Source organism: Myiozetetes cayanensis, unplaced genomic scaffold, assembly GCF_022539395.1.
Source record: "Myiozetetes cayanensis isolate MyiCay16 unplaced genomic scaffold, myiCay2020 scf13, whole genome shotgun sequence".
Taxonomy (NCBI): Eukaryota; Metazoa; Chordata; class Aves; order Passeriformes; family Tyrannidae; genus Myiozetetes; species Myiozetetes cayanensis.
In genome coordinates this window covers 8,268,273-8,293,036 of record NW_026086937.1, presented here as the reverse complement: position 1 = coordinate 8,293,036, position 24,764 = coordinate 8,268,273, and the positions used below count along the sequence as shown (strand labels likewise).

Here is a 24,764-nt window from a genome sequence, read left to right as displayed (position 1 = left end):
TCTACAACTCCCTGACAGCAGTCTATTTGTCTGTCATAACTGTCTGATCAGAACTCTCTCCCTCTCCTCCTCTCTCTTTTATGAGGACAGAATTACTCAGGAATACTCTTGAATCATGGAAGGTCTAAGTTTGGCCCTGTGGATTACTATGAAGAAATTCCAGAATCTTGTAATTTCTGTTAATGTTTTTTGGTTTTTCTACAAATTGAGTCTAAGCCTTCATACTTTGCTGTTCTTTGAAGTGAACCTCATTGATACCATGGATGAGATGAGTAGAGGTTTTCCAAACTTGAGATTTTGTTAAAAAGGAAGACTTTTGATAAAAACAAAGATTTTGTGAGCATTTTCAGTTAGCTCCTAAAGCATAAAACACACCAGATTTCCAGAAATCAGTGAAGGACATAATTCAGTGCACTTCGTACTCTTAGGTATTTATGTTCATGGAAATGCAGTTAAAAAATAATGCCAAGTTATAAATTGATTCAAGATTGCCAGTTTGGAAATTATTTGACAGTGGTGTGCAAAACAGAGATCAGTCCCACTGATCAGACCCCTTTGCATCTTCAGAGACTGTGTTTGAAGAAAAGTCTGACCTTTAAGGAAAATCAGATCCATTGTTATCCAGCATTGATTGGTTTGTGCTTTTCCCTAAGGTTGGATTGATCTTTAGCACGGTTCAGTTAGAAGGAAGTTCAGCCTATTACCAGGAGCAACTTTAAATATGGAAACCTGCAAGAAGAGGGATCAAGCAGTGGTCACAGGAAAGTAGAACTTGAGTTTTGTGAAAGGAGCAGGTGTAGTGCCACTGCACAATAAACAACCAATGGAGAAATCTCTAATTTTCAGTTAAACTTGGGTAAATGACTAATTCTGCCAAGTAACTGGAAGGGAAATTTAAGAGCATAGCCTAAATACTGTCAAATTGTTCCAATAATGAGATTTGACCTATGCTCTTCTCAATACTGTAATATGGGAACTGCACCAGTGGAAAAGCGAAGAAAAAAATTAAAGTTATCGGAATGAACTTTTCTGATGTTTCGGATGAACACACATGTTTTTATTCTCACTGAGATGGATTTTTCAGGTATGCCTTGAAACCACAAAGAAGTATTCTGTATGTCAATTAATAACTTAGTAGATTTTTCAATTGATTATGCTGCTTTGGGTATTTCTGTTAGTGTAGATTTATGTCAAAAGAACTAAGTGACTAGTTCCTGTAGAAAGTCAGGAATCATAGTAAAAAATGGGTTTCAATGTTCATGATGCTGAGCTGTATAATAGTTAGGTCTTAACTGCCTTAAGGATTTTCTTCCTGGTTGCTAGAGAAAGCTGTCTCTGTGGTAGCATTTTGTTCCACTAAGAAAAAATGTTTGTACTGGGCCATTATTCATTATTTTATTGTGCTCACTTTAAATTTTTGTGCCTTCAGTTCTAACACTCAGTGGATTGCTGTGGGATACAATGAGTGAGAAACTGCCTTTAGGGGAGGTTTATTGATCTGTATGTTGTGGGTGATTGCCATATGACGTTCTCATTAGGTAACAGAATACTTTCTATTGATTTCCTGAGCTGATTAAATAAAACGAGGACTGAGACAACAATGCCAGCAGGTCAGGGTAAGGGTGAGAAGCTTTCTCTGCTTCAAGGCAAAGAGACACACTTAAGAGGAGTTCAGATGTACCAGTAGGAGCAGGAGAGGGTCTGGAGGTCCCTTCCTGGAAGACCTTCCTGAAATCTTTTGGCTTAGTGTCCAAACAACATACAAGGGAAAACAGAGACAGGTACATAACAAACTGTTCTCTTTGTATCCTTTTTCCTGGGGGCAGGAAAGGGGCTTCAGGCCTGCATCTCTCCCCCTCCTATAGAAAGGAATCAGAGCTAAGAGAGGTAAAAGGGGAGGCAGAAGCAGGGCAGTAGCACAGAATTGCAAAGAGGTTGTTTAGAAGTAAGAAAATTTGACCCCACATCCTAATGGAGAATGTTCAGGGTCTGCAATTGCCTAAAGGCAATTTTCTTTAAATAAGACTGGTTTTGCTGAATTGATTTGGAAGCCATTCTAAAACATACTTAGGAATCCTATCTCACTTTTTTTTTCCTGAAAAATAGTTTGATACCATAGAGTTGCAAATAAACTCATATATTCTAAATACATACTGCCCCAATTTCTGTTAATTTGAAATATCTATTTTATAGCATTTTTCAAAAGCTTCCTGAGTAATTAAGAAAAATAATCAAAGAAGGTCAGTAGTAGTTTAGTAACCCACTAAATCTTGTAGCTCAACTTTAGGAGGTGGCAGTTCATTGCTAACAATGCTACTGTTGTCTAAGTCCTTCTAGGCAAAGAACCAGAAAACATTTCCCAGCTAATTGGAAGCTACACGAAGCATTCACTCTTTTAGCACATGTAACATCCCGTCAGAAACCACAGTGACTAATGGGGCATTTATTAATAGAACCGGCCCCGATGACGAAACTCTTTGGCTGGTTTTAGCACTGCAATTCTTGGGCCAAAATCTGTGCCCACTGTGTCCCACAGGCATGGAGAAACCATGGGATGGCTGGCAGTGAAGCAGACTGTGAAGAGGGAATGTGAAGGGATAGTGCATGCCCTGTGTTCCACAGGGAACAATGCTTCCCAGCAAACCACTGTGTGGAGTCACCGGTGGGTCTGCAATTACAGCTAATGCTCCGTGATCCGTGGGGTGTGGAGGGAGCAGACTGTGCACGGAGGGCTGAGCTGCCTCACAGTGTAAATGTGTGGGAACGTGCTGTGTCTGCTGTTCTGCTCTCCCAAAACCTTGGCTTGTCTGTGGTTCTTGGCTCTTCTAGCAGGCCAGGCCAGATGGAAGCTCTTCCATGCAAAAAAAAATGTGGTCCCACCACAGTGCCCTCCCCAAAGCCCATACTGTCTTTGGTTTTTCCACTACCCAGGTGTTCCCAGCCCACTGAAAAGCCCAAATCATGGAGAGCTGTCAGCACTTGAAGAAACCTGTGCCTCACAGGAACACAGGAACAGATGTTGTGTTGACGGGGAGGACCAACTGTCTTGTACACTGCCTGTGTGTCCTGAGCACATGCAGGAAAGAGGAGTGGGACCTTGGGAAGTGCCTATAGGATACCTAAATTGACTTGCTTAGGTTGTTGCCAATGTTTCACTTGTAGGTTTCAAAAAAATTTCCATTGTGTTTTTTAAGATTATACGTGTTGCAATGTTCCTTTAACTTCCTTCCTCAGTGTCAATTAATCTACCACAACTGCAGCTCAGTGCAGGTCTGGCCACCACGTCCCCTTTGAAATCCTGTCAGTGGCTCCCTGAATTGCCAAAAGGGCCATCTGGTGTGTCCTGTCCAAGCCAAGTGGTTCTGGCTTGCAGGGGATTGTGTTCCTGCCTTTACTGGTTGCTCACTGCTGGCTTGCCTGGTTCTCAGCTCAGGTGAGCAGTGACCCAGCTGTGTGTTCTGGTTGTCTCCTGCCCTTACACCCCAGGCCTGTTCAGGGGGGCAGTAGTAAAGTTTGCCCTTTTAGAGTGTATTCCTCCATGAGACTGGTTGTACTTTACAGAATTTGTCTCCAAAGCTTGAAGTATAGAATATGGGTAAGTGTAAATATTTATTATTCACTGTTGACTTTCAGCATAAAGATTTTTATATTTCCTAGATGAAAAATTGTAATTACAATCAATATGCAGTCAGATGATTTATGTACATTCATTGAATTACCTCATATTCCATCCGTTTTGATTCTGAAGGTATTCTGTTAGATAAAGAAATGGAGAAACTTCTGTGAGGAGTTTTTTGTGGGGTTTGTTTGTTTGTTTGTTTGTTCTGGGTTGTTTGGGGTTTTTGCCAGTGTGGGCAAATGGGAATTTCAATCATTTATCTGTAGAGAATCCAAAATACAGCTGATTAAGCCAGTAACAGTTAGTATCCAATAATAGTTAATGCAATGATAGACTTTTTCATTTTTTTCTTTATTAATTGGAGACAGAATACCTCCTGCCATAGGTCACATTTCAGCTCAGGGGAGAATGCTACCCTGCTCATCTGGGGAGACAGAACACGAGCATACTCATGATGGTAATTAGTGATATTGATTTCTGAGGAAACCCCACAGGTATTAAGAGCAGTATCCTATCCGTTTAAATCAATAAAAATTCCTAATTGCGTTTACTGGTTGTTAGGCTGAAAATGAGCTCCAGGATTTGGCCTTCCAAAAACACAGCTTCCCTAAAACACAGTTAGGGTACAGACAGGAGCAGCAGAACAGCAACAGTGTCACGATGGACAGTGGTGAATGACAAGGGGTAGGACCAAGCTAGAAAGAAGGAAGGTGAGCAGAAAGGAGGAACCTTTCTTTTCTGATCATGAAATTTAGAGTTTTTGGAGAGCTCAGATCTTCACTGCAGAGCAGCAGTTTGTGGTTCTGAGGTTACTACTAGTCTATAAAATGTTAGAACATGGTTACTAAAAATTTGAAGAAATAAAGAGAAAACATATGTTTTTCCAAGAAAACAAACAAAAAGTAGGAAAATGGAAGTAAAGCATGAACAGTCAGTATTTAGACTAAACTCTGTTCAGTTAAATGAAGGTCTCTGAATTTTTTTAAAAGCCTTGTTCATATTTGGATTTTTTTTAATATTTGAAAGCCTAAATGGCCCTTTATTAAGTAGGTCTGAAACACATTATAATGGAGTATAAACCTAACTTGAGAAACAATAAGCTTCCCCAGCATTTTATATTTGTATAGTTTGATGGCTATTTGATCAAGCCACTGTGGGTTGAAGGCATTACAATTTTTATAGAGGCTGATGGGAACATTATCTTTAATAATATAAAATCTGTAAAGTTCAAAGGTCAAGAGAGCAAGAGAGGCCTCTTCCTTTAAAGTATCTGTACGTATGCTTTTCTCTATAAAATCCCATGACATAAAGCCTTCATGTTTCTGTCATTCGCATCATACAGCCCTCAATCAGCAATAAATGTCATTTTTAAAAGAACTTCATGCATTCTTAATTTGTGTTTCAAGGATCACATTCAGTCATTCAGCCTAGTTGTCATCTCCTTTAGTAAACACTAAAGGGAAAACTAAGATATCTTTTTCTAAAACTTATTAATTAAATTAATATTTTTAAACAATTATTAAATTATTAATTAATTTTATTGCATGATTTTAAAGCATTTTGAACAGTGAAGAAAAAAAAAATAAGGGCATTTTAAAATTTGTAAGTATGACTCATAAGGTGTTCCAAAATTTTACAGGTTATGGTTGAAGAGTACTTACATTGCAACCCTGCTGTTTCCTATTTTGCTATCTCGGTAGCAAACTACTTCCAAAGACCTAATCACTCCTCCAATCCAGCCTAACCAACCTTGCCCTGGTCAGAGGGACTCGCTGTGAAAGCACACCGTTTTTACTTCGGAAGCTGCAAACCTGGGGGTTTGGCAGGATGTATTTTTTTGGGTGCTCAGACCACCATCTTAATTACAAATGGGTTTCAGGGAGTTGGTTGCTATAGCAACAGTCTGCTTAGTGCTTTTTTCAGAGCAGAACACAACTTGCCTGTATGTTTGAGGGAAGACAGAATAGATAAGGAAGGGAGATTGAGCTGGTATTTCTGCAAGAGCCACAAATTGCAGCATCTTCTATTTAAAGGACACAGGCGGAAGAGCTGCTCGTTTCCCTGAATGTTTTTCCTGCTGCTGACAAGCCCTGTTTGATGTTTGTGTAACATCCAACCTTCCCCTATTTCACAAATTCAACTGCATCAGGGTTAATTAAGGCTAACACCCAATCAAGTCTTTTCCAGAAGTGCGGCTGAAAACAGAGGGCACAATGTCCTTGAAAAGCTGGAACTGTGAAAATTCCTGATGCAGTGGTTTGCCTAATGTCTCCTGCTGCACATCAGGCTCCCTCTCCACCCATGCTAAAGTCAGACAGAATCTGTCTTGCCATTGATTTCTCAGTAGACAGCTCCCTGGTTGTGTATCACAGCCCAAAATCCACCCTGACTTGATTTTTTTTCCCCTCTGTTGGCTGTGAAGTGGAGAAACATAAAAAAGGAGTGATGAGAGTGGGGAGGGGGGTGTCAAAAAATCCTTAATCCTGCCTAACCTTAGGTTGTGATTCTCCCATGTCCTTCAGTCACCATCTGTAGTGTGAGTAAAGCACAGAACCCAAAGCTCAGTTCTGTGGAGTTAAACAGAGCCTGAAAGCTTTTGCAGGCCTGACACTGTGGGTGCTGGGGGGGCCTCTCTGCTCTGGGTGCTGGGAACATTTTCAGCTTGTGCATAATCAATTACAACATGCTGCAGGTTTGGATTCTGAAGACTGAAACAGGGAGAGGAGCCTGTGACAGCAAAGGGCCAGTTCGAAATTATGCCTTTCCTTCCTTTGTGTGAAGTTCCTTTCCCAGCTGTTCCCCACTGCTTCAGACTCAGCCAGTGAGGTGGGGATTTAGGGATCTTATGAGTCTGAGGAGGAGACTGCCTGCCTTGAAGAGAGGTTTCCAGGCTCTTGAGGGTGGGGAGAATTGTTTGGGAGGTGTCAGCTTGGCAGCCATGTGGGAAAGGGGAAAGGTTTTTGAAGCAGATTTGGTCTCCAAGAGGGAGCAGAAGGAATGTACAGCATGTGAGAGGGAAGAGTTGAGCCTGTTTGGGGCAAGTTAAAGGGAAAGTTATCATGAAAGGAAAAAGGAGTAGATTTGGAAAGGAAAGTATCACAGTGGGAGAAGACTAGTGAAGAGGAAATGCTGCAATACAATCTGCGTTTGACTTTCTTTTTTTTTTTTTAAGGACAAAGTGGGCCTTCCTTTTTCTTGGATCTCCTGTAATCCTTACTGTATCTCCACCTGCAGACTCACAGTTCCCCTCGGGTGATATAATCACCTCAAAGTGGAGGACAGCTGATTGTGGGAAGAGAGAAACTTGCTGGCTGCAGTATCTTGGTATCATCTGTGCAGTTCTCATCACTGGCTGCCACTGTTATTAAGTGCCACAAGAACTCTTGAGCTTTTCCTGAGTAGGCCTGACACAGGGCATGTAGAGAGAGGCTCAGATTATTGCCTTACTCCATAGGAGAACTCTAACACACAGTACTTCTTTCTCTCAGAAAAAGGTCTTTCTCTCTCTTTTCTGAGCTCTATTGCTGTCTAAGAGCAGTGAATATCTATCTCACCTTCAAATGTGAAAGAGGTGCAGACCCCATGGTTTGAGTGACATAAGAAACTTGCCACAGCACATGTGTGCAGTCTGGTCTTTCTGGAGGAACTGACAAGGAGAGTTTGCTTAAAACAGAGCAGTCTTCCATAAGACCTGATGGGGAACTGTATTTCGGACATTTCCTTAAAAGAGTGTAGGCTCACAGTGCTACTGTGCTCATGACAACAGTCCTTCATGCCTTTCGCTGGACGGTCAATTTTGGTTTGGGTGGAGGTTTTTGGTTGGGGTTTTTTTGGGTTTTGGGGTGGTTTTTTGTTGTTGGTTTGTTGGGGTTTTTTTGGGGAGTGGGAGGATGGTTTTGGTTTTGTGGGTTTTTTTAGAAAAATTTGCTGGTGCTGGGAATTTCTGTTCTTTCCATCTACCTGTACTCTCAGACTGTGTTTTCATGGAGGCCCCTCTGCTCTGAATCACAACAGTGTCTGTAATCTCCTGAGTGTTGCTAGGCCACGAGAAGGGACAGTGTCTGTTTTAGGGACAAAGAGATGTCAAGAAAGGAGGAAATTCAAAAGGAATATTTTGGAAGTTTTATAAAGCAAAACTGATATGTACAGCATAATAGACATCAGATTTTAAGAGCTACCTTAAAGACATCAAACAACACAAGGTTCATAACACAGATTAGAAACCTTTGAAGTTTCTATGCTTAAGTGAGTTTGGGAAAGGGAGCACTAAACCCAGACATACAGGAGGAGCCACTGTCCAGCTCAGAGAGTGCTAGTGACCAGAAGATTGGAGGTTAATTACTTCAGTTTTCAATATTCTCCATTTGCCATGTTTCTGACAGTCCTTTTCCAAGCACCTACTGCAGCCCATTGGCAGAGGTTGGGATGCAGAGTTGTTTGGAGGCCTCTGTTTCTGCCCCCGTGTGTTGTGGTGGAGGAAACAGAACTAGACATTTTACACTTGAGATCCAAAAAGCTGAGGTTACCAGGCTCTTCATTCCATTCATTTTTACTTGCTGTCTGGTTGGTATAAATGCCATCAGACTCAGACAGAGCATTCCTGAGGTGAGGATCTCCTTTCCATTCAATGCTTCCATGACTGTACTCCAGAGGGTGCAAGATTCTCTCCTGTTTGAATGAAGAGACCTGCTTCCCCCTTCTTCCCAACCCTTATGCCTTCCTGACTATCTCAGCAAAACTGAAGTGAAGAAGGTCTTCTTCAGAGTGGTAACAACTGATTCTTTTAAACAAAAGGCCCAATGCCACACAGATAATTCTAAGGCCTTCTATAGTCAAACTTATATAGCCGAAACTTGATTTGTATTTTTACAGTTAAATGTCAGGGAACACACTAAGCCTCTGAACAAGCAGTTAATGTGTTTGCATTCTACCTTGACTGCTCCCCATTTCTCACACAGAGGCACTGTGTTTGTTTCCTGTCCCTCAGCCCATGCTGCTGGAAAAAAAACCCAGAAACTGTTTTCCTTTTCTTTTTTCCCTTCATTGCCATCCCCCTGAAAATCTCGAATTCAAGGCTGAAGGAGACAGAGCCAATTGCTGCTCTCAGGGTTAAATCTGGTAATCATTCCCCTGGCTTCAAATTTATGCTGGTGCAATGAAGATGAGAATTTAGCTTTCTGTACTGTTGTCAACAGGGGAAAAATAGAGTCCCTATAAGGCTGTATCCATGGAAACCATCCTGCTGCAATAGCGGGTAAAGCAGCAAATCAATTTCTTCAGTTTTAAAATGAAACCCATGATAGTGCATCTGCCTTTTGAGGGATTATCTGTGCTGATAACTGTGGGGAAAACCCCTTCTCTAGAAAGTAAGCTGGCAGGAACATTTCTTCCTCCTGGTAGAATTCTGATTTTGGGGAGAGTGAGCACTGATGACAAAGTACCATGAAGACAGTGCAGTGAGACAGAGCCAAGTCCAGAAGCAACAGTGTTTAATGAAGGAGAAAATCGTTTAATTTAGCATTTAACCCAAGTATCTGGGCACATGGTGACTAACACTCAGATGTATTAGCAGAGGCAGTGCCCTGTCACCTCTGCCTCCCTGCTCTTTGCTTGCATGGCACCACATGTGACAAACAGTACATTTGTATTGGTGGTGCATTGCTCTGACCAGCAGTGTGTGTGTGGATGTGACTCTGTGAATGTGGCTGCTGGACTGTCAGATGAGATTTCAATATCGAGTTCACTGTAACATGATCTGGGCAGCTGACTCTGTGCAGGTGTATGTTTCAGAGCCAGAGGCACTTCCAATGCAGAAAATGTGCTGGCTGTCTCTGCACTTTGTTGTTTTTAAAATTTATCATGTGAGACTTGAGAGATGATCCCTTTGCTGTGCCACGGAGAGAGCATGGAAGTACAAGGATTTCTTACACCGGACTTTGAATGTTACCGTGCACTTTCCCTCCTGTGTGCACAGGGATTCTGCCTTTATTTTTCACCTATTAAGGTATCTCTGGCCATTTCAAGGAATAATACTGTAGTTTATCAGACAATTGCCTATATGCAGATGAGGCTCCACTCTGCTTTTCCTTTTTATCAAATCCAAATATTGCAGTTTGCCTTCCCTATCCCTGATAGACAAAGAAATTATCTGCCTGGAAGAAATGCAACCTTATTTAAGAGAAAGGGAATGAAGTTGACCCAGGAAGTAATGAAATTGAACAAGCAGGGAATAAAAAGAATTACAGGAATTGCCTAGACTGCGGGTAGCCCTTTAGTTGGTGAGGATCGGATACACATTATTCTGTCACCTTGCAGTGCCTGGGCTGTATTTCATCTGCTTCTGAATCTCAGTTCCATGATAACAGCAATCAACATGCAATACTGTCTCCTTTTATCTACAGCTGCCCTATCTATTATAGCAATCCCTCTTTGATTGGCAGTTATGTATTTTTTTCTGACCCGAGGGCAAGCTTATTGCAATGCACTCCTTTCAGGGCTATCACTGAAACACGTCCAAAGTCTTCAACTGGTGCATAATGTGGCAGTTCAGCATTTCAATGAAGTGAGCACATATTGTTGGGGGCACACATGGGTTTTGTTGCTTTGCCATTCTACCAGTTAATGGAAGATGCACTTCAAACCCCATTAAGTTGGAGAAATAGCTCAGTGGTCTGAAATGCTGTTTTTTGCAGAGTGTTTTGTTCTACCTGTGTCCAGTTGCTGTGACACACAGTGTTGTCTGTTTGGTTAGTTCCAGACAGTCGGGAGAAATATCCCAATGCACTACTTGAGGACTGTTTCCTTGTTGAAGATGAAGTTTCCAACTGAAAAACATCTGGTCAAAAAGCACAGACTTCTGCAGCTTGTTTTCTATAATTCATGAATGTACAGATCTAGAAATTCTCTCTGTATTCAGAAGTTGGACTGCATTCACTAAGTCCTAGCCTTTAGATACTGAAAAATGAAAATTATACCTTTCATTGCACTTTCTACTGGTAATTCTCACCTTCTACATAAGCCTTCTATATTCCCATGTGAGGATGCCATTTGCCCCTGAGGTTCCTTTACTGCCAAGGTTCAAATTCCTGGTGAGCTCAGACATAAGATATTTGAAAGGAAGGGAGAAATGCAGAAGCAGCTGTGACTGGCATTTCTTGTACCACTCTTAATCACAGCCCTGTGTCTGTGTTCAGCAGGGTAGTGAAGCCCCAGAGACCGGGCATGGCTCAGGGGAACCTTGCCCACTACCTAGAGGAGAGAGGATGGGCTCATCTGTTGTTGTGGGCCCTGGGACATGTGGAGATGGACTGGTGAAACCTGGAGATTTTAATGGCTTTTGAGATGAGCTTTTCCTGTGTCCCATGAGAAATGGCAAGAAAGTTGATCTTCTTCTTCCCACCTCCTTCAGGTCAGATCTCCAAGTCCGTAGCAGGAGCAGGGGCTGCATTTTTTCTGAGGAACAAAGCAGGAACCACCTCTGGATCTGTCACTTCTCTCCCAACTCCTGGGTGAGACATTTTAAAGCGTTCCTTACGAATAAGCTCTTGGGGTTTGCACAGTCATGTCCAGCGTGGGAGTGTTTCTCGGTGATGTCTGTCTCCATGGATTCAGGGGTGACACCATGTTTGCATATTGCCTCTCTTACACTGCCACCCCCGTGATCAAGGCAAAGATCCTGAGTCATCTTCACAAAGATTTAAAATTTCCGACAAACCTGTGGGCCATCTGGGAATGTGGGTAGGCAAGAGATACTGAGTAGGAACACTCGGTCACATGGCAGTGTTTATATCTGTCACCACAGCCAGTTCTTTTAACCATGTAAAAAGACATTTTAATTATTGTCTAATTTTTTTTTCTGTAAGAAATTGTAACAAACATCAAGCCTGCAGTAAAATGATTCCTTGAAATGAGCCCGGTCCTTAAAGTCACTTTATGACTGTGTAAATTCCATCTATATTCTAAAGTGCCATTCCTTTTACTGTTTGATAAGCCTCTATCAAAAACCAACAGCTCCCTTTTGGAAAAAACTTGAATTGCCTTCTCTCTGAGCCTGAGGTGATGCTGCACCTGTGACCTGTGTCACATCCCTGCCCTGGCAGGTATTGTCGGTGCTGACACGTGGTGTCACAGCAGCTGCCACTTGATACAATGCAAAGAAAGTGCCCCCAGACCAGCAATGTCTGCTCCTGTTATGTCTTGTTCAGTGTAAAGATACAATCTATTACCACTCCTGACAGTCACACAGCTCTGACTCCCTTCTCTGTTTCTACCAGAAAGCGACTCCTCAAAATTAGAATCCCTTTGCATTCCTAGCCTGCGAAGGCAGGGATATTCTTAGCAGTACCCTGTGGATTAATATTCACAACAAACTAAAAATATCAGGGTGATGCATACATTGATCTGTTCTTCTAACCCCAAAAAACTGTGCCTAGCCCTGGTTTCTTACATATAGTAGCTGTGAGCACAAACCTTGCCTTGTTTGTTTCTCAGTTTTTAATTTCAGAAGTATCTAAAAGAGGCAAGTAGTTCTAATGATTGTGGTGTGTTCTTGAATGACAAGTTCTGCTAAAAAATCTGGTGACACAAGTAGGTGACTTGCTAGTCAGCAGAACCTCCACAAATGCAGAATTGCTTGCAACAAAAATGGAAACAAAACCAAAATCGCTTCTTTCAGTAGAGGAAGACCTAATTCACTGATGAACAGATTATAACTGAATGATGTGTTAATAAAGAGCATGGAAGACTGATAGTCTGTGGCCCTTAACTTCATGTAGACCTTAAAAAAATATCGCTCTCTGCAATGGGAGACTTGTTAGTGGGCAAGGTCACTTCCACAATGATGTAAATAGCCAGGTTGGTGGCTGAATTTCCCCAGCCTTGAAAATGTAAGGTTATTCTTGCCTCATGCAGGGAGAAACACTGTCCTTTTCAGTTTGTGCTGCTTTGGAAGCCTTTAGAGATGACCAGAAGCAGACACACTGCTGTGAGCAGCAAGAGCCAGAGGAGTGTTGTGTTCCCTGTGTCCCTCTGTCAAATAATGAGCTGTTCCTTAATTCTCTATCCTGGCCTTGCTGCAGCCTCCTCTCCTCTTCCACCACCTCCAAAGGGGCCTTCTCAGCGTCCCAGGGCTGGGCAGAGTTCAGCCAATCTGTCAGATTTGGCAGGGCCACATAATAGAGGATTTACACAAGTTTTATAGTTCTACAAGAGTTCCTCTCAGCAGCTGGAGGACAGAGGATTGCTCAGCAGGCAGAGTTAGAACAGTGTGTACAGAGGGACCTGCTCTGACCCGAAGCCTCATGGGACAGCCAAACCTGAACCAGCACAATGGCTGAGTGCTTCATCTGCTGTTTCTTACCCTGTGCCAGAGGACAGATTCTGGATCTCCCTATGCTGTGGAAGTGTGGTTCAAGGATTTTCAAACACTTGAGGTGCAGCACAGCCCCCATAATCCTTCTCCTGAGAAGCCTGTCAAGCTTGCACATGGAGCGTGCCTTGACTTCAGCTCTTCTTGAAGACTGCAAGCTCCCTGGCTTTCTTGTGTGACCCCCTGTGTAGCTGAGAGACCCTGAATGTGTCAGACAGCTGCTGTGTCTCCCTGTGGAAAGGGAACAGATGTTATTTATTTCACATTTCATGTCACACTTCCCATGAGCACTCACCTTCTCCACGCGGGTGTGCTACTGGTGGCTCCTCGCTGTCACTGCTGTATCCGGGGCCGCTGCCTCTAGGAGAGGGGACAGAGCACTCCCTCCAGCCAGGCCCTGGCAGGGGGTCTCTGTGTAAGCCCAGAGCCCTGGGCTGCACTGCTTGGCCTCCTTGTGCTGCAGCGAGTCAGCTACAGAGACAGCAGTGCTGCCTGAGAACGTGGCAGGTATGTCTGAGCAGACAGAGTTAAAGAGGGGTAAAAACGTTGGTCTGCTGAGAGATGTTGCAGGGGAAGAGTCACTTGGGCTGAGACCAAAGTCCTTTAAATAGGAGAGGGCTTGATTATCTAGCTGGGCATATTCAAAATTTATCTTTCTTCTGCTGACCTCATCAAGGATTTTTGCTTTACTTTTCTGATCTTCAGAGCTAATTTGCTCCCCATTTTGCTTCAAATACAGACCACTGGATTGGAAACTTGTCTCATAGTTATACTGATTTGTGCTAGGAATACTGGTGTATTCTGGATTTTGAGCACTGCAGCTGCATTCGTTTTGCAACAATAACTTGTTTTTGTACCGAGACATCTTATGAATGATATTGTTCATTTCATTCCCGATGTGTTTGTCCTCCAGGTGCTTGTTTTCATAGCTGATTTTTAATGATGCCACCTGTGTTACGCAGTGCTCTAAGAGCTGCACTATGTTAGTGCTACTCTCTGTTGGTGTGGGGCTAATGTAGCCCTGGAAGTGTCTGAGGGTGAGAGGCTGCTGTGGTTTGTCACAGGAAACAGAGAAAGAGTGATACATTGGCTTGTTTCTGTCCTCCCTCTCAAGGGGATCTAGGAGTGAGGTCACAGCAGTCTTGTAGGAGTAACATGATTCTACTTCGTGATTATCATCTAACAAAGGATTTTCAGAGCTCTGGGAGCCACTCTCCCTGCTCAGCTTTTCTGGCAGCGGGTTTTTATCTCCAGATGTCTCACATCCCAATGAAATTGCCATCCTCTCATTGTCAGTTGAAGATGTCTGCAGGTTGTCCCCATTAGCCTGTGATTGTGGTGCACAACTTGATGATGTGGTGGTTTCCACAATCCCAGGCACTGTAGATAAATCCTCATGGTGACTCCCTTCTCTTCCTTGGAAATCCAGATTAGATGTGTTTGGGCAGGAGCCCAGGCTGTAGTCTCTTTCAGCGACGTTTGCTGAAGAGGCCTGGGTTGTGTATTTGCTTTCATCCAAAGATAGGCATACAGGAAATGCATTAGAATCTTCCTTCCTTGGTTTTTCCTGCTGAGCTTCTGTGCTCAGTTCCTGCTCTGGACTGGGACTGGGCAGGATTGATGAATCATTGGACTTTTCTGGCTGTGACTGAGGACTCTGAAGAGAGTCCGGGGAGGAAACGAGTCCTGAGTGTTTTCGCAGCCAGTTTATTATCCCCATAGTCAACGAGAGCTCAGTATCACAGAGCTTTAGCAAACATTCCTTGCCTTTCCATGAGCTGTGGAAAAACCCCTGGCTGATAATGTCTAGAGTTGGTTGGGAAGCCATGTTCTCCTCAGCTCCTACGTGAAAGCTGTAAATGGACAGAGGGATCTCAATGGCTTGCTCTGAAACTGTTTCAGATGCGCACAAGTCATCGTCAAGGACTGGGTTTATTTTGACTTCATTTGGGTCATAGAAGAGCTCATAAAGGGCATCTCCACTGTAGCTGTCTCTTGGAAATCTACCTGGGACACCAGGGGTCTGAGCTTCCTTCAGTTCATCATCTTGTCCAGGAGAGAATGAATCATAGTAGCCTTCATCACTTGTGGATGTGGATTCCTGGTTTTCACTTTTCGGTGTTTCTGTTTCTGTGGAGCTGTCTTTGGAATTGTCTCCTTCTTTATCAGGTGACACTTGGGGGCTTGTCACCGATATGGCAGCCTGACTTTTAATCTTTTCTGTGTCAGAACCAGGTACCTTCAGCAGCTTCTTCTCAAACAGAGCACTCTGATGTAGCCTTACTGATTTGTTGATGTTGTCCCAAAACTTTGCGAATTCCACAGTCTCATTCTGGCCAGGAGAGGCCAGCTGCTCCACCCCGCCTTGGAAAGAGCCCATGGCAGGGCTGTCTTTGTGCTTGCTTCGCCTCAGCAGAAGGTCTTTGCTGTTCTCCAGCTCCAGGTGAGCAGAACTCTCATCAGCAAAGATTTCCCCACACCCAGTGAGGGAGTCAAAGCTCTTCAGGGAGGCAACATCTTCACACAGGGCAGTGCAGCAGTCGTAGGAGGAGTCAGACTGCAGTTCACTGTCTGAGCAGTCCTGTGACAAACAATCAGCTGCAAATGTTTCTCCGGTTTTGAACAGATACTTTGCAAGGCGCCCAGACAACTCACTCTTGCAACCTGGAGAGGACAAGTTCTTGTCCTTCTCAACCAGAAATGTGAGGCTGTCTGGCTTATTTTTTCTTATGTGAAATATATCTCTGAGCCCTTTCTTAGATCTCTTGAGGGAAATCCTCTTCCTGGGAATGGTTTTTGCGACAGCTGGTACAAAAGGCATCTGTGGCACAAAGTTCCTGTAATCAATCATCTGACTGCTGCAAGCAGACTGGCTGGGGCTGACCACACACTCCTTCTTACTGCTGGAGCTGGACACCCCTGAAAAGCTGATGCTGTTGACAAGTCGGCCCTTAGGCTTTCCGGAAAACCCCTCCTCACAGGCCCTGCTGCTGGGGCTGCGGTGCTCTGCTTTGTCTGCCTCAGCAACACACTCGTGGGTTTTACTCTTCCTTACAAGTTTGTAGGAGGACCCAGATGATTTTTCCAGGCTGTGGTCACCAGCTCCATTCTTTGTTGCTCTGGTAGAAAATCTGTAGTTCTTGTGTGTGGCCAAACACGCCAACTGGACTTCAGCCATACTTTGGTTTCCCTCCAGAGCTGCCTTTTTATCTTTGCCCTTCTCATCTTTGTTGGTAGGAGCTGTATGCACTGGTGGTGCTTTCTCATGTTGCACACTGGATTTTATGAAGGTCTTTCCTCTCTTGAGCTCCATGCTGCTTCCTCACATCTGTTTCTGGAAAGAAAGCAGCAGAACACAACTGCTGTGAGGTTGGTGGCTAGCACTTGTACATTTGGAAAGCAACTGGAGAACAAAGGGAGGGATATGAAGCATTATGGAATTGGGTTTGTCTGTCACTGGACATTTCCAGCACTGAGTTCTGGTACTGCATGAGATACAGAGGGAGTGAAGCTGAAGGTGTGTTGGCTGGAAGATCCAGCAAGGAGAAGACAGTGCACATTATGGGCTGGTAGTTGGGAGTCAGAGAACAGTTTGTCTGTTAGATATAAGGGGGTTGGATTGAGGGTTATGACTTCAGTATGGCTGTTAACAAGATAGAGGTTCTGTTCTGAAAGTAGAAGAGGTATAAGTGAAAAACAATGCCTGAGAAACTTTACCATGCAAGTGTGTGCATCAGGGAGGCAGCAGCTCCTAAATCTGTGTGTTTGAGGAGGACAGAGCTCAGTGTGGGAAATCTCCTGACAAAATGGATCAAATATTTGACACATGATGCTCATTTTACAATAAAATAAAATAATCCTGACCTGTGATTAAAAAATCCATAAACCTTGGTACTACCCTGGAAACGAGCTCAAACTGAATTTCTGTGTTTGCTTCACTTCCTCCTGAACATAATGGAACATTTTCTGCACTACTACTTTAATTGTCGAAAGTCAAAAGTGCCCTATTGAAAAATCACTGTTAATTATGACAGAAGTGTCATCTCCAATTCACAAAGAACAGTGTAGCACACAGAGGCATTGGCACATTGAATCTGCACTATGCATTGATTAGCTATTTCTAAAAATACTCTGTATAATACTCTTCTAAAAATACCTGTATCAATGCCACTTTCAGGCTCTGCCTATATGGTTTAGTATTGAACCTGTTTTATGTTTCCATAAATCTATTTAATAGTCATTAATTATTTTAGCCATGTTGCTTTCAGTTTTCCAGCAGTTATTTCATAAACACTTCTGATCCTTTTCTGCTTTGTATCAACTTGAATATTGAGTAAGTCAATGGAGTTACATAAGGGTAGGTCAGGGAAGAAACAAGCACTTCCTAAAAGCTGTTGGAACAAACAGATTTTTACTGGATGGGAAGTTACAGAACAGTAACTCCAAGCCCTGTTCTTGAAAAAACATGCTTGGATCTTTCTCCGTTAATGGTTTATCTTGTTTTCAATTGTTTAGACATAACTAAACAATCGGAGACACTGAATGGGAGATTTTAAATTCAGCACCAAGCCAAGCCTTTGTACTCATGAAGTACAACTTAAAGCTGGAACTGTAACAGCTATCTGTAGCCTCCAGAGGCTTTCCAGTTGCCAGGGCTTGCTGGGAATGGCCACGCTCTGACCAGCACCTCACAAGATGCAGATCTTTGTATCTGGGAGTTGTCACCCGCAGCTCTTCTCCGGCAGACAGATCAGTGACAGCCGGTTGCTCACAGAAGCTGCAAACTAGCAGGTGATTAGCAATATTTACAACAAAATGTAGGTCAGTGATAAAAGTCAGAAAATGTAAGGGCAGAGTGTGAATGTTTGATGTGCTCTGGAAAACATGGTGGGTGGTGATAGATGGGTGTCTGTCAGTCTGATTGAGATGTTGGCACATTTTTTTGGGCTTGGGGCTGTGTGTGATTGTGGCAGAGCATTCTTAATGAAAGCCAGTAAACATTTTACTACACTGTCAGGTATTTGGAGTTCACTGATGCTGCGGGAAACTTGTTTTGCATATTTAGAAATAGGTCACTGGGACAGGATTACACTCCTGCAAAGCAAGGTGTGATTGACAAGAAATTCAGTGTGCAGAACTCGGGTAGAGTCGTGAAAACAATCAGAAGCAGCTGATGCAAGACCAGTTATTAATATCCCAAAAAATGAAGTGTCTGACATCTCAGTCCTTTGCAAATGTAGAAGTAGGTACTGTGTCCCTGTGGGAAGCTCCTGATGCTGCTGAGAAGCTCCTTAGAGGTCTGTGACATGGCAAATGCCAGCCCTATAACAATGGTATGCAGAACTCCTTGAAGTCCTGCAGCTGTTTCTGCCCATTCTGAGTATTAAGCAAGGGTCACCTTTGTAGGATATTGTATACTTAGGAACTTTATCTATAGATGCATTAAAAAGGCTTTTAGAGGTGGGTTTATTTATTGTCAAGTATGACATGTAGTAAAGCTAAGAATTCAGGGTGTCGTTAGATAATCCTAGTAATAAAGTGATGTTTGATCTGAATTGTATCTCCCTGAAACACAGTGGATGACCAGTTTGATAACTGAGTCTAGAAACTTTAAGGCTTGTTCCTCTGTCTTTTTTTTTATAAATTTGATGAACAGTTTTAACATGAAAGCCCAAATGGCCTGAATAACATCTGTACTGAGAATATATGTAGTATAATAATGTCAGATACACTGATGGTAGCCTGTGCTACCTTCTCAGTTTCCTCTGATGAGGAGAAAAAACGTTAGATGTCATTTGGGTTTTGTGGGGTTTTTATTTGGTTTGGGCTTTTTAATATCTACTATATATATAGCCATCAACTTTGTGTTCTGATTATTTCATGTCTCTATTTGATCCCATATATTCTTCTTCCTAATATTCCCACAGGATTCATGCCAGACTTAGTATCTAGTTCATTGTGTCATCCTGCTTCTTCTGTTTTAAGACTATCGCCTCTTTGGGAATCTTCCACATTAAAAATGTTATTAAGAATGAACACCAAGAAAAGGAAGACCCCCCTCAGTCAGTTCTTTGAGGGCTCTTCAGGACAGACTACCAGACTCTGCAGATTTTTAAAAACATTTGTAACTTCCCATACTGAGTTCCTCTTCATCCTCATATGACATGAATTATCAGTGAGCTTCTTCCCAAATACACCACAAATATTTATGTGATGATGCTTTCTTTCTATATCTTAGATATAGATATATGTATCTATCTATATTTTAGCCCTTTTGGTTGTACTGGACTATACCATAATATCTATTTTCTGTCTTTGCAGGGACACAAGTTATATCTCTAAACCCAGAAGCTGCACCAGTGAAGTCACAAACACATTTAAGTGCTGTAAGGGAAAGTTACCCTCCAGTGCTTATGTAAAGCTAATCAAAATTCTATGAAACATTATTGTAGGTATTTAAAAAATGGTACATTTTCCCTGGGATTTCTTGACCCTTGCACTCAGCTACGCTATTGCCTGTCTGTCCCTTTTTAATTATTCTCCTCTTGGACTTAACTTGCAGTATATCTGTTCTTCCACAGAGATAAAAGATATATGAGGGACTAATTTCCACCTTTATAAAGGAAACATAATTTGCAATTAAAATCACTGTGAAAAAAAGAAACCTGTGGAAACCAGCAGTCAGTCTACTGAGGCTACATTGTCCTGTTTTGAACAGACTCTGGATGTTTTCTTTGTTAATGTTACTTGACCTCTTTTTTAGTATCTGTGAAATTACTTGTTCAAAATACATGTATTTAAATAGAGGACATCCTTGAATCTTATACTGGGCTACAGTTTGGTTGTCATTTACAACAATGTTAGGTGCAGCAGCACTGAGACTTCCCAGCCACAGTAAACAGTACTTTTAGCTGGCTTGATCATACCAGCTTCTCTCTTTCAGGATTTCACAAGTGTCTGAGCAGGCAATTAGATCTGGATTTGTGGTTTATATTATAATGGAAATAAGGTTTTGTTTCAAATTTGGATAATATTGCTCATAAAATGCAGAGATACTTCATGTTCAAACATACACCATCTATGCAGGGTGTGTGACAGCCTTTTCACAAACTCTGAAGGTTTTACTGCATCTGTGATTCATCTGAAAGTAAATTAAAGTTTTAGAATGGGAAGTTGAACACATTCCTGTGGGCTGAGGAAACTTGGTTTTAGGACAGTCAAAGCAATTGTTTAAGGTTCTGGGTTATGAGGACCTGAACAAGGCTGAATTAGGTAACTGTTCTGGTTAATAAGAGCCATATTCAGATGGCCTAAATTCTACCTAAGTCCAGGTCAGCAGGCAAGGGCCAAAAAGAATTGCAATGGAACCTGATATTCCTTAGGAAAATGGGTGGAAGCAGGACTCAAACTGTCCAAATATTGCCTCTGTCATGTGGGTCAGAGAGAGGGGTCCCACTTGCCTCTGTCCATGGTTCTCGGAGCTTTCTGCCAGGCTCAGCTGTTCACCACTTTCCTTCTGTGCTGGAATGGGGGAAGCCTTGCTTTGGGTTTTGAGCTGGTGTCAAAGTTGATATCTTACATCTTACTAGCTGGCAAGTTTTGTTTAGGTTATCTCCTAAGAAAAGGTAGAATATCAGTCCTTTTGCATGTAATTCTAGGAAGAGCATCCTACTGGGAAAGTAGAAGTATCTGCTTCAGTGGGATTGCAGGGCTAGACACAGCAGTGTTTCAGAGAGGAAATTTAGATGAACTCTCTGGATTCAGCAGGTTTGGCTCAAGAGTAATTAGGCTTAAGTAGCAAAAAATATAATTAAGGTTCATTTATTCCAAAATCCTATCAGGTGTCTGGCTTGGACTCTCTTACTTGCTTGTTTGATGTGCAATTTATATATAACTCTCTCTCTTGGAGATAGAAATAGGTAAAATTCAGAGTACAGTGTTTTTGCAGGGGAGATAGGAATGCTCTTTCTTTACATTTAGATCATACCTACCATTGGCTGGTGGTGGAGTTGGTGCCTTGCTGTCTCCTGCTTAAGCAGAATTCTGATCACTTGGCATCTGAATTTCACCTCCCTCCAAGCACGTTATTTTTATTAAATGAAAGAGTTGATAAACTTTGAATACTCTTTTAGGTTTTTTAATTGAAAAAGAAGGAAAATCCCTGTTTGGATTGTTTTTATGTTTTAGAATACAAGTTTGGAGTGAGTCCAAAATCCCTTTTCCACAAGTGGCTTCATATCAATCAGACTTAAGAAGGTACAATCAGAAGGTCCCTTTGAAAACGTTACCCTGCTTTCCCCTCAGAAACAGTAGCATAATTAAATTTCCTGAAAACATATATCTGGTTTGGGCATTTGGACATGGATTATGCTTAAAATGGATGCATTTTAAGATGAAAAGTTTTTTAAAATATTTCTTGAGAAGCTATGTAATGAGAAAGGCAAAAAGAATGCAGCACTCATAGTGCCTCTCCCCTCCTATGCCCAGTTAACATCAGGAGGATTTTTGCTGTGCACCAGTTGGAAGTCCTAAAATGCAAAAACAATCAAGATCGAGGTGGTGAAAGCCACAGCTACTTTCAAAGTCAGTGGACAATACTAATTTTTAATGCTTAGGATCTAATCAGCAATGCATAAAGAACAGCTGGGGCTCCCAGTAAAGTGTGTGGGGGGATTTTTTTAATAAGACTGTTTATTTGCAGTCAAAATCATTAACTCTCTACTTCAGAAGATAAAAGTTAATAATGGAAATACTTGCTAATAATAATGAACATATATTCTGTTCTGTTAATTTGATTTTTAATTGCAAAGCAGAAAAATGCTTTCTTGCTAGAGGGTGGTGATGCCCTCCCTGCAGTTATTGTAACGCTGCTTCTAGTAAGCAAACAAATGTAACAGTTCTTCTGATAAAAACCAAAGAGGATTTTAAAGCAGGGCTCATCTTCTCCCTTAAACTGATTACTCTGCTACTATCTCATCTCCATTATAAAGCAGAAAAGAAGAGGGTGGAAAGGACGGAGGATGTAATCAGGGACAGTCATCATTCAGGAACCAGCAGAATGTTTATTTTTAAAGGCGGCTGTGTGACACACAAACCTGCATTGAGATCATGCCTCCCCTTAGGAGGAGTACTCTCATCATCCTCGGTGCCTGGATCTTATCACTCCCCTTAACCATTTGTCTCTCTTGGCTGACCCAGGATACCTAAGTCCTTTCTTGTGCATTTAGGTCAGGCAATGGCTTTCTCATGAAGAACCAGCAAAAAGCATATTGATGGGTTTTTGATTCAGCCTTAGTTCCAGTGAGCACAGAAAGTAAAATCTCACACTGCCCTGGCAGAATACTAGAAAGATGTCTCGTTAAATGCTTAATCTTATTAGCAGTGTGCTATAGGGGAGTCTGAACCTTCCTTTAAGCCCTGACAACTGTTTTGTGGAGCTCAGGATTTTTCATAGTAAAATTAACCACGTTTCTACTCTCAGCACCCTGTCCTGCTGTGTGCTGACAGGAGGGATCCCTGGGGGGGGCACAGCAGCACCCACTGCTCCCCCAGCCCCATGTAGGGCACCCACAGCTCCCCCCAGTCCCATGTGGGGCACCCAACTGCTCCCCCCCACCCCACAGGGTGTACAGCATAGCAGAAGGAGGCTGAGACCATGACAAAAGGAGGCTCCTTCTCTGACAAAACCTCTGCACCCCTCATTCAGTGTTCTTCTCTACCTGAGGCTGAAAAAAACATAGCTGCTTGAATTATGCCATGAAAAAGAGCAGCATCAACTCCTGCATAGGGAGCTGTAGTGCTGGGGAAGGCAGCAGAGCAGAAATTTCCACTGGGTACCTGAGAAGGAAACAGGGCATTTTTTTCTTGTCCTGGCCAGCAGCCTGTTGGTACCAGACAGCAAAGTGTTAATGCTGACAGCTTTGGCTATCCTCTGTAATTTATTGCTTTAAAGGGACATAGGATGTGCATTCATATGAATACAGGCACACACTTGTCAAACGTATGGAAAAAGAAGTAAAATGCAATGCTTCAAAAACAAGCAATCATCCCAAAATCACAGTCCCCTCAGAGGGACTGTGAGTGTCAGAAAGAAAATGCCATTGCACCAGAGCTAACAATAAGAGAGATTACAAAATTCCTACTCACCATGTTTTATCACTGAGCAGAAATCCTCTGTCTCCTAGCCTTGCTACTGAGGCTGGTCTTTATCCAGAGGCTCCTGTGATGCTTTTCAGATTCTGAGGGGCTGGACCACTGCTGCTCTCCAGTGTTACTCTCCACCCCCTGTCTTTTCCTCCTCCTTCTTCCTTCATCCCCACCCCCTCATTCCTCCTGCTTGTAGCTTTTTTGTACCTTACATAGATTCTAAGCTTCCACACGTAGCTTGATATAGGAAAGATGCTTATTTCAGCCATCTGCTTGATGCCAGGGAAACGCCTCCGTTGCTTTAGCAATAAAAGCCCAGAAGGTAAGCTTGGGAGTCCTGAGCCAGCATTTTGGTTCCCCTCTATATGACTGCTTATTAAACAGGGAGGAACACATACAAATAATTTCGTTTCTCACGTGCTGTTTTGTTTCTGTCAGGGATAGAAGAAAAGCAAACCTAACTGCGTCTTAGTTTAGTGAGAAGCTTCACTTGCAGTGTGTGCAGATTATTGGACTGTGCCACCCTTTTGTGTTAATGCTGGTTTGTGTGAATGCTGAAGTTGGAGGGGATTTTGTGCGGTATAAAGGGAAAGAGTGAAAATTTCTGCTGCCCAAAGCTGGAGTGCCTGGTGTGAGCCTCATACTGCCTACTACAGACATCATTTATCAAATTCTCCTTGAGGTCAGTCCAACTTCTGCTTCAGTGTGCGGCGAAGGGAACACCTGATCTTACAGTCTGATATTACATCATTCTTTGTTGTATAGATGAGTTTATTACCATCACAAACAGCACCTGAATTTCACAATAAAGTTGGCATCCTTGCCCCAGCCCTCCCCTCAGAGGGCTCCCAACCTGATTGTCCCTTGATTGTGCCTCCCAATTACCTCTTGTCTCAGTCCTTCACATCAATCTCTCAAACCCTCTGCCTTCTCCTTCCTGCTTGTTGAAACGCTGCTGTTGGGGAGCCTCTTAGAAACCAAAGTGTATGCCAGGAAGCAGTGGCTTAATCCACTTCAGCAGCTCTCCCGTGGGCTGCAGTTTAGAGCTGCACCCAGGGTAATGCAGCAGTTTGTGTGCAGACTGGCACATCTGCAGGCAAACTGCCCTCCTGACCTCATGGCCACATCACAGCTGCTCTGAGGTGGGGAACAGACAGCTCTCAGATGGCTGAGTGCGGCAGAGCCACTTCAGACAAGTCCAACCCGTGGAGGCATTAAAAAATCTCCAGCTCCATATGAACTGAAGATGAGCATTCCCTCACAACTGGATCAGTCAGAGAGCTGATCTCTTCTGTCCCCTGCATCATAGCAGGAAGGGAACAAAAGCCTTAACCTGCTACCTGTTCTCATCTTCCTTTTCACCATGTGCTTGAACTGAACCTTGGAGGTGGAGGAGGGAAAGAGCTTGAACTTTTGTGCTGTCTAAGCTTCTGAAGCTGAAAAATCAGTCCATTGGCACAAAAACAGGCAGAACAGAGTGCTCCTGCTCTGACTGTCAGCCCATAAGCCACTCAGGTGTCCCTGATGGAAGAGACTGGAAAACTGCATATTGGAAAAAAACTCCTGGGTTCAGTCCAACCTGCAACAAGCAGAAAGTCATGTGTGACTTCACCAAAAGACTGATGGGAGGAA

General features: G+C 42.8%; 1 protein-coding gene across 2 annotated transcripts in view; it reads right to left on the bottom strand.

Annotated features, from left to right (window-relative positions):
• AMER3 (APC membrane recruitment protein 3) overlaps window positions 1–23,265 on the bottom strand; it is a 38,615-nt gene extending 15,350 nt beyond the window's left edge. For both annotated transcript variants that reach the window (XR_007627962.1, XM_050308579.1), the window contains exons 1-2: window positions 23,133–23,265; window positions 13,282–16,320 (exon numbers count right to left, since the gene is read on the bottom strand). Coding sequence is in view for 1 of the 2 variants with exons in the window: in XM_050308579.1 (XP_050164536.1) it covers window positions 13,300–16,299 (3,000 nt within the window). In the remaining variant the exon portion in view is untranslated. The remainder of the gene's footprint in view (window positions 1–13,281; window positions 16,321–23,132) is intronic.
• Window positions 23,266–24,764: the final 1,499 nt, after the last annotated feature.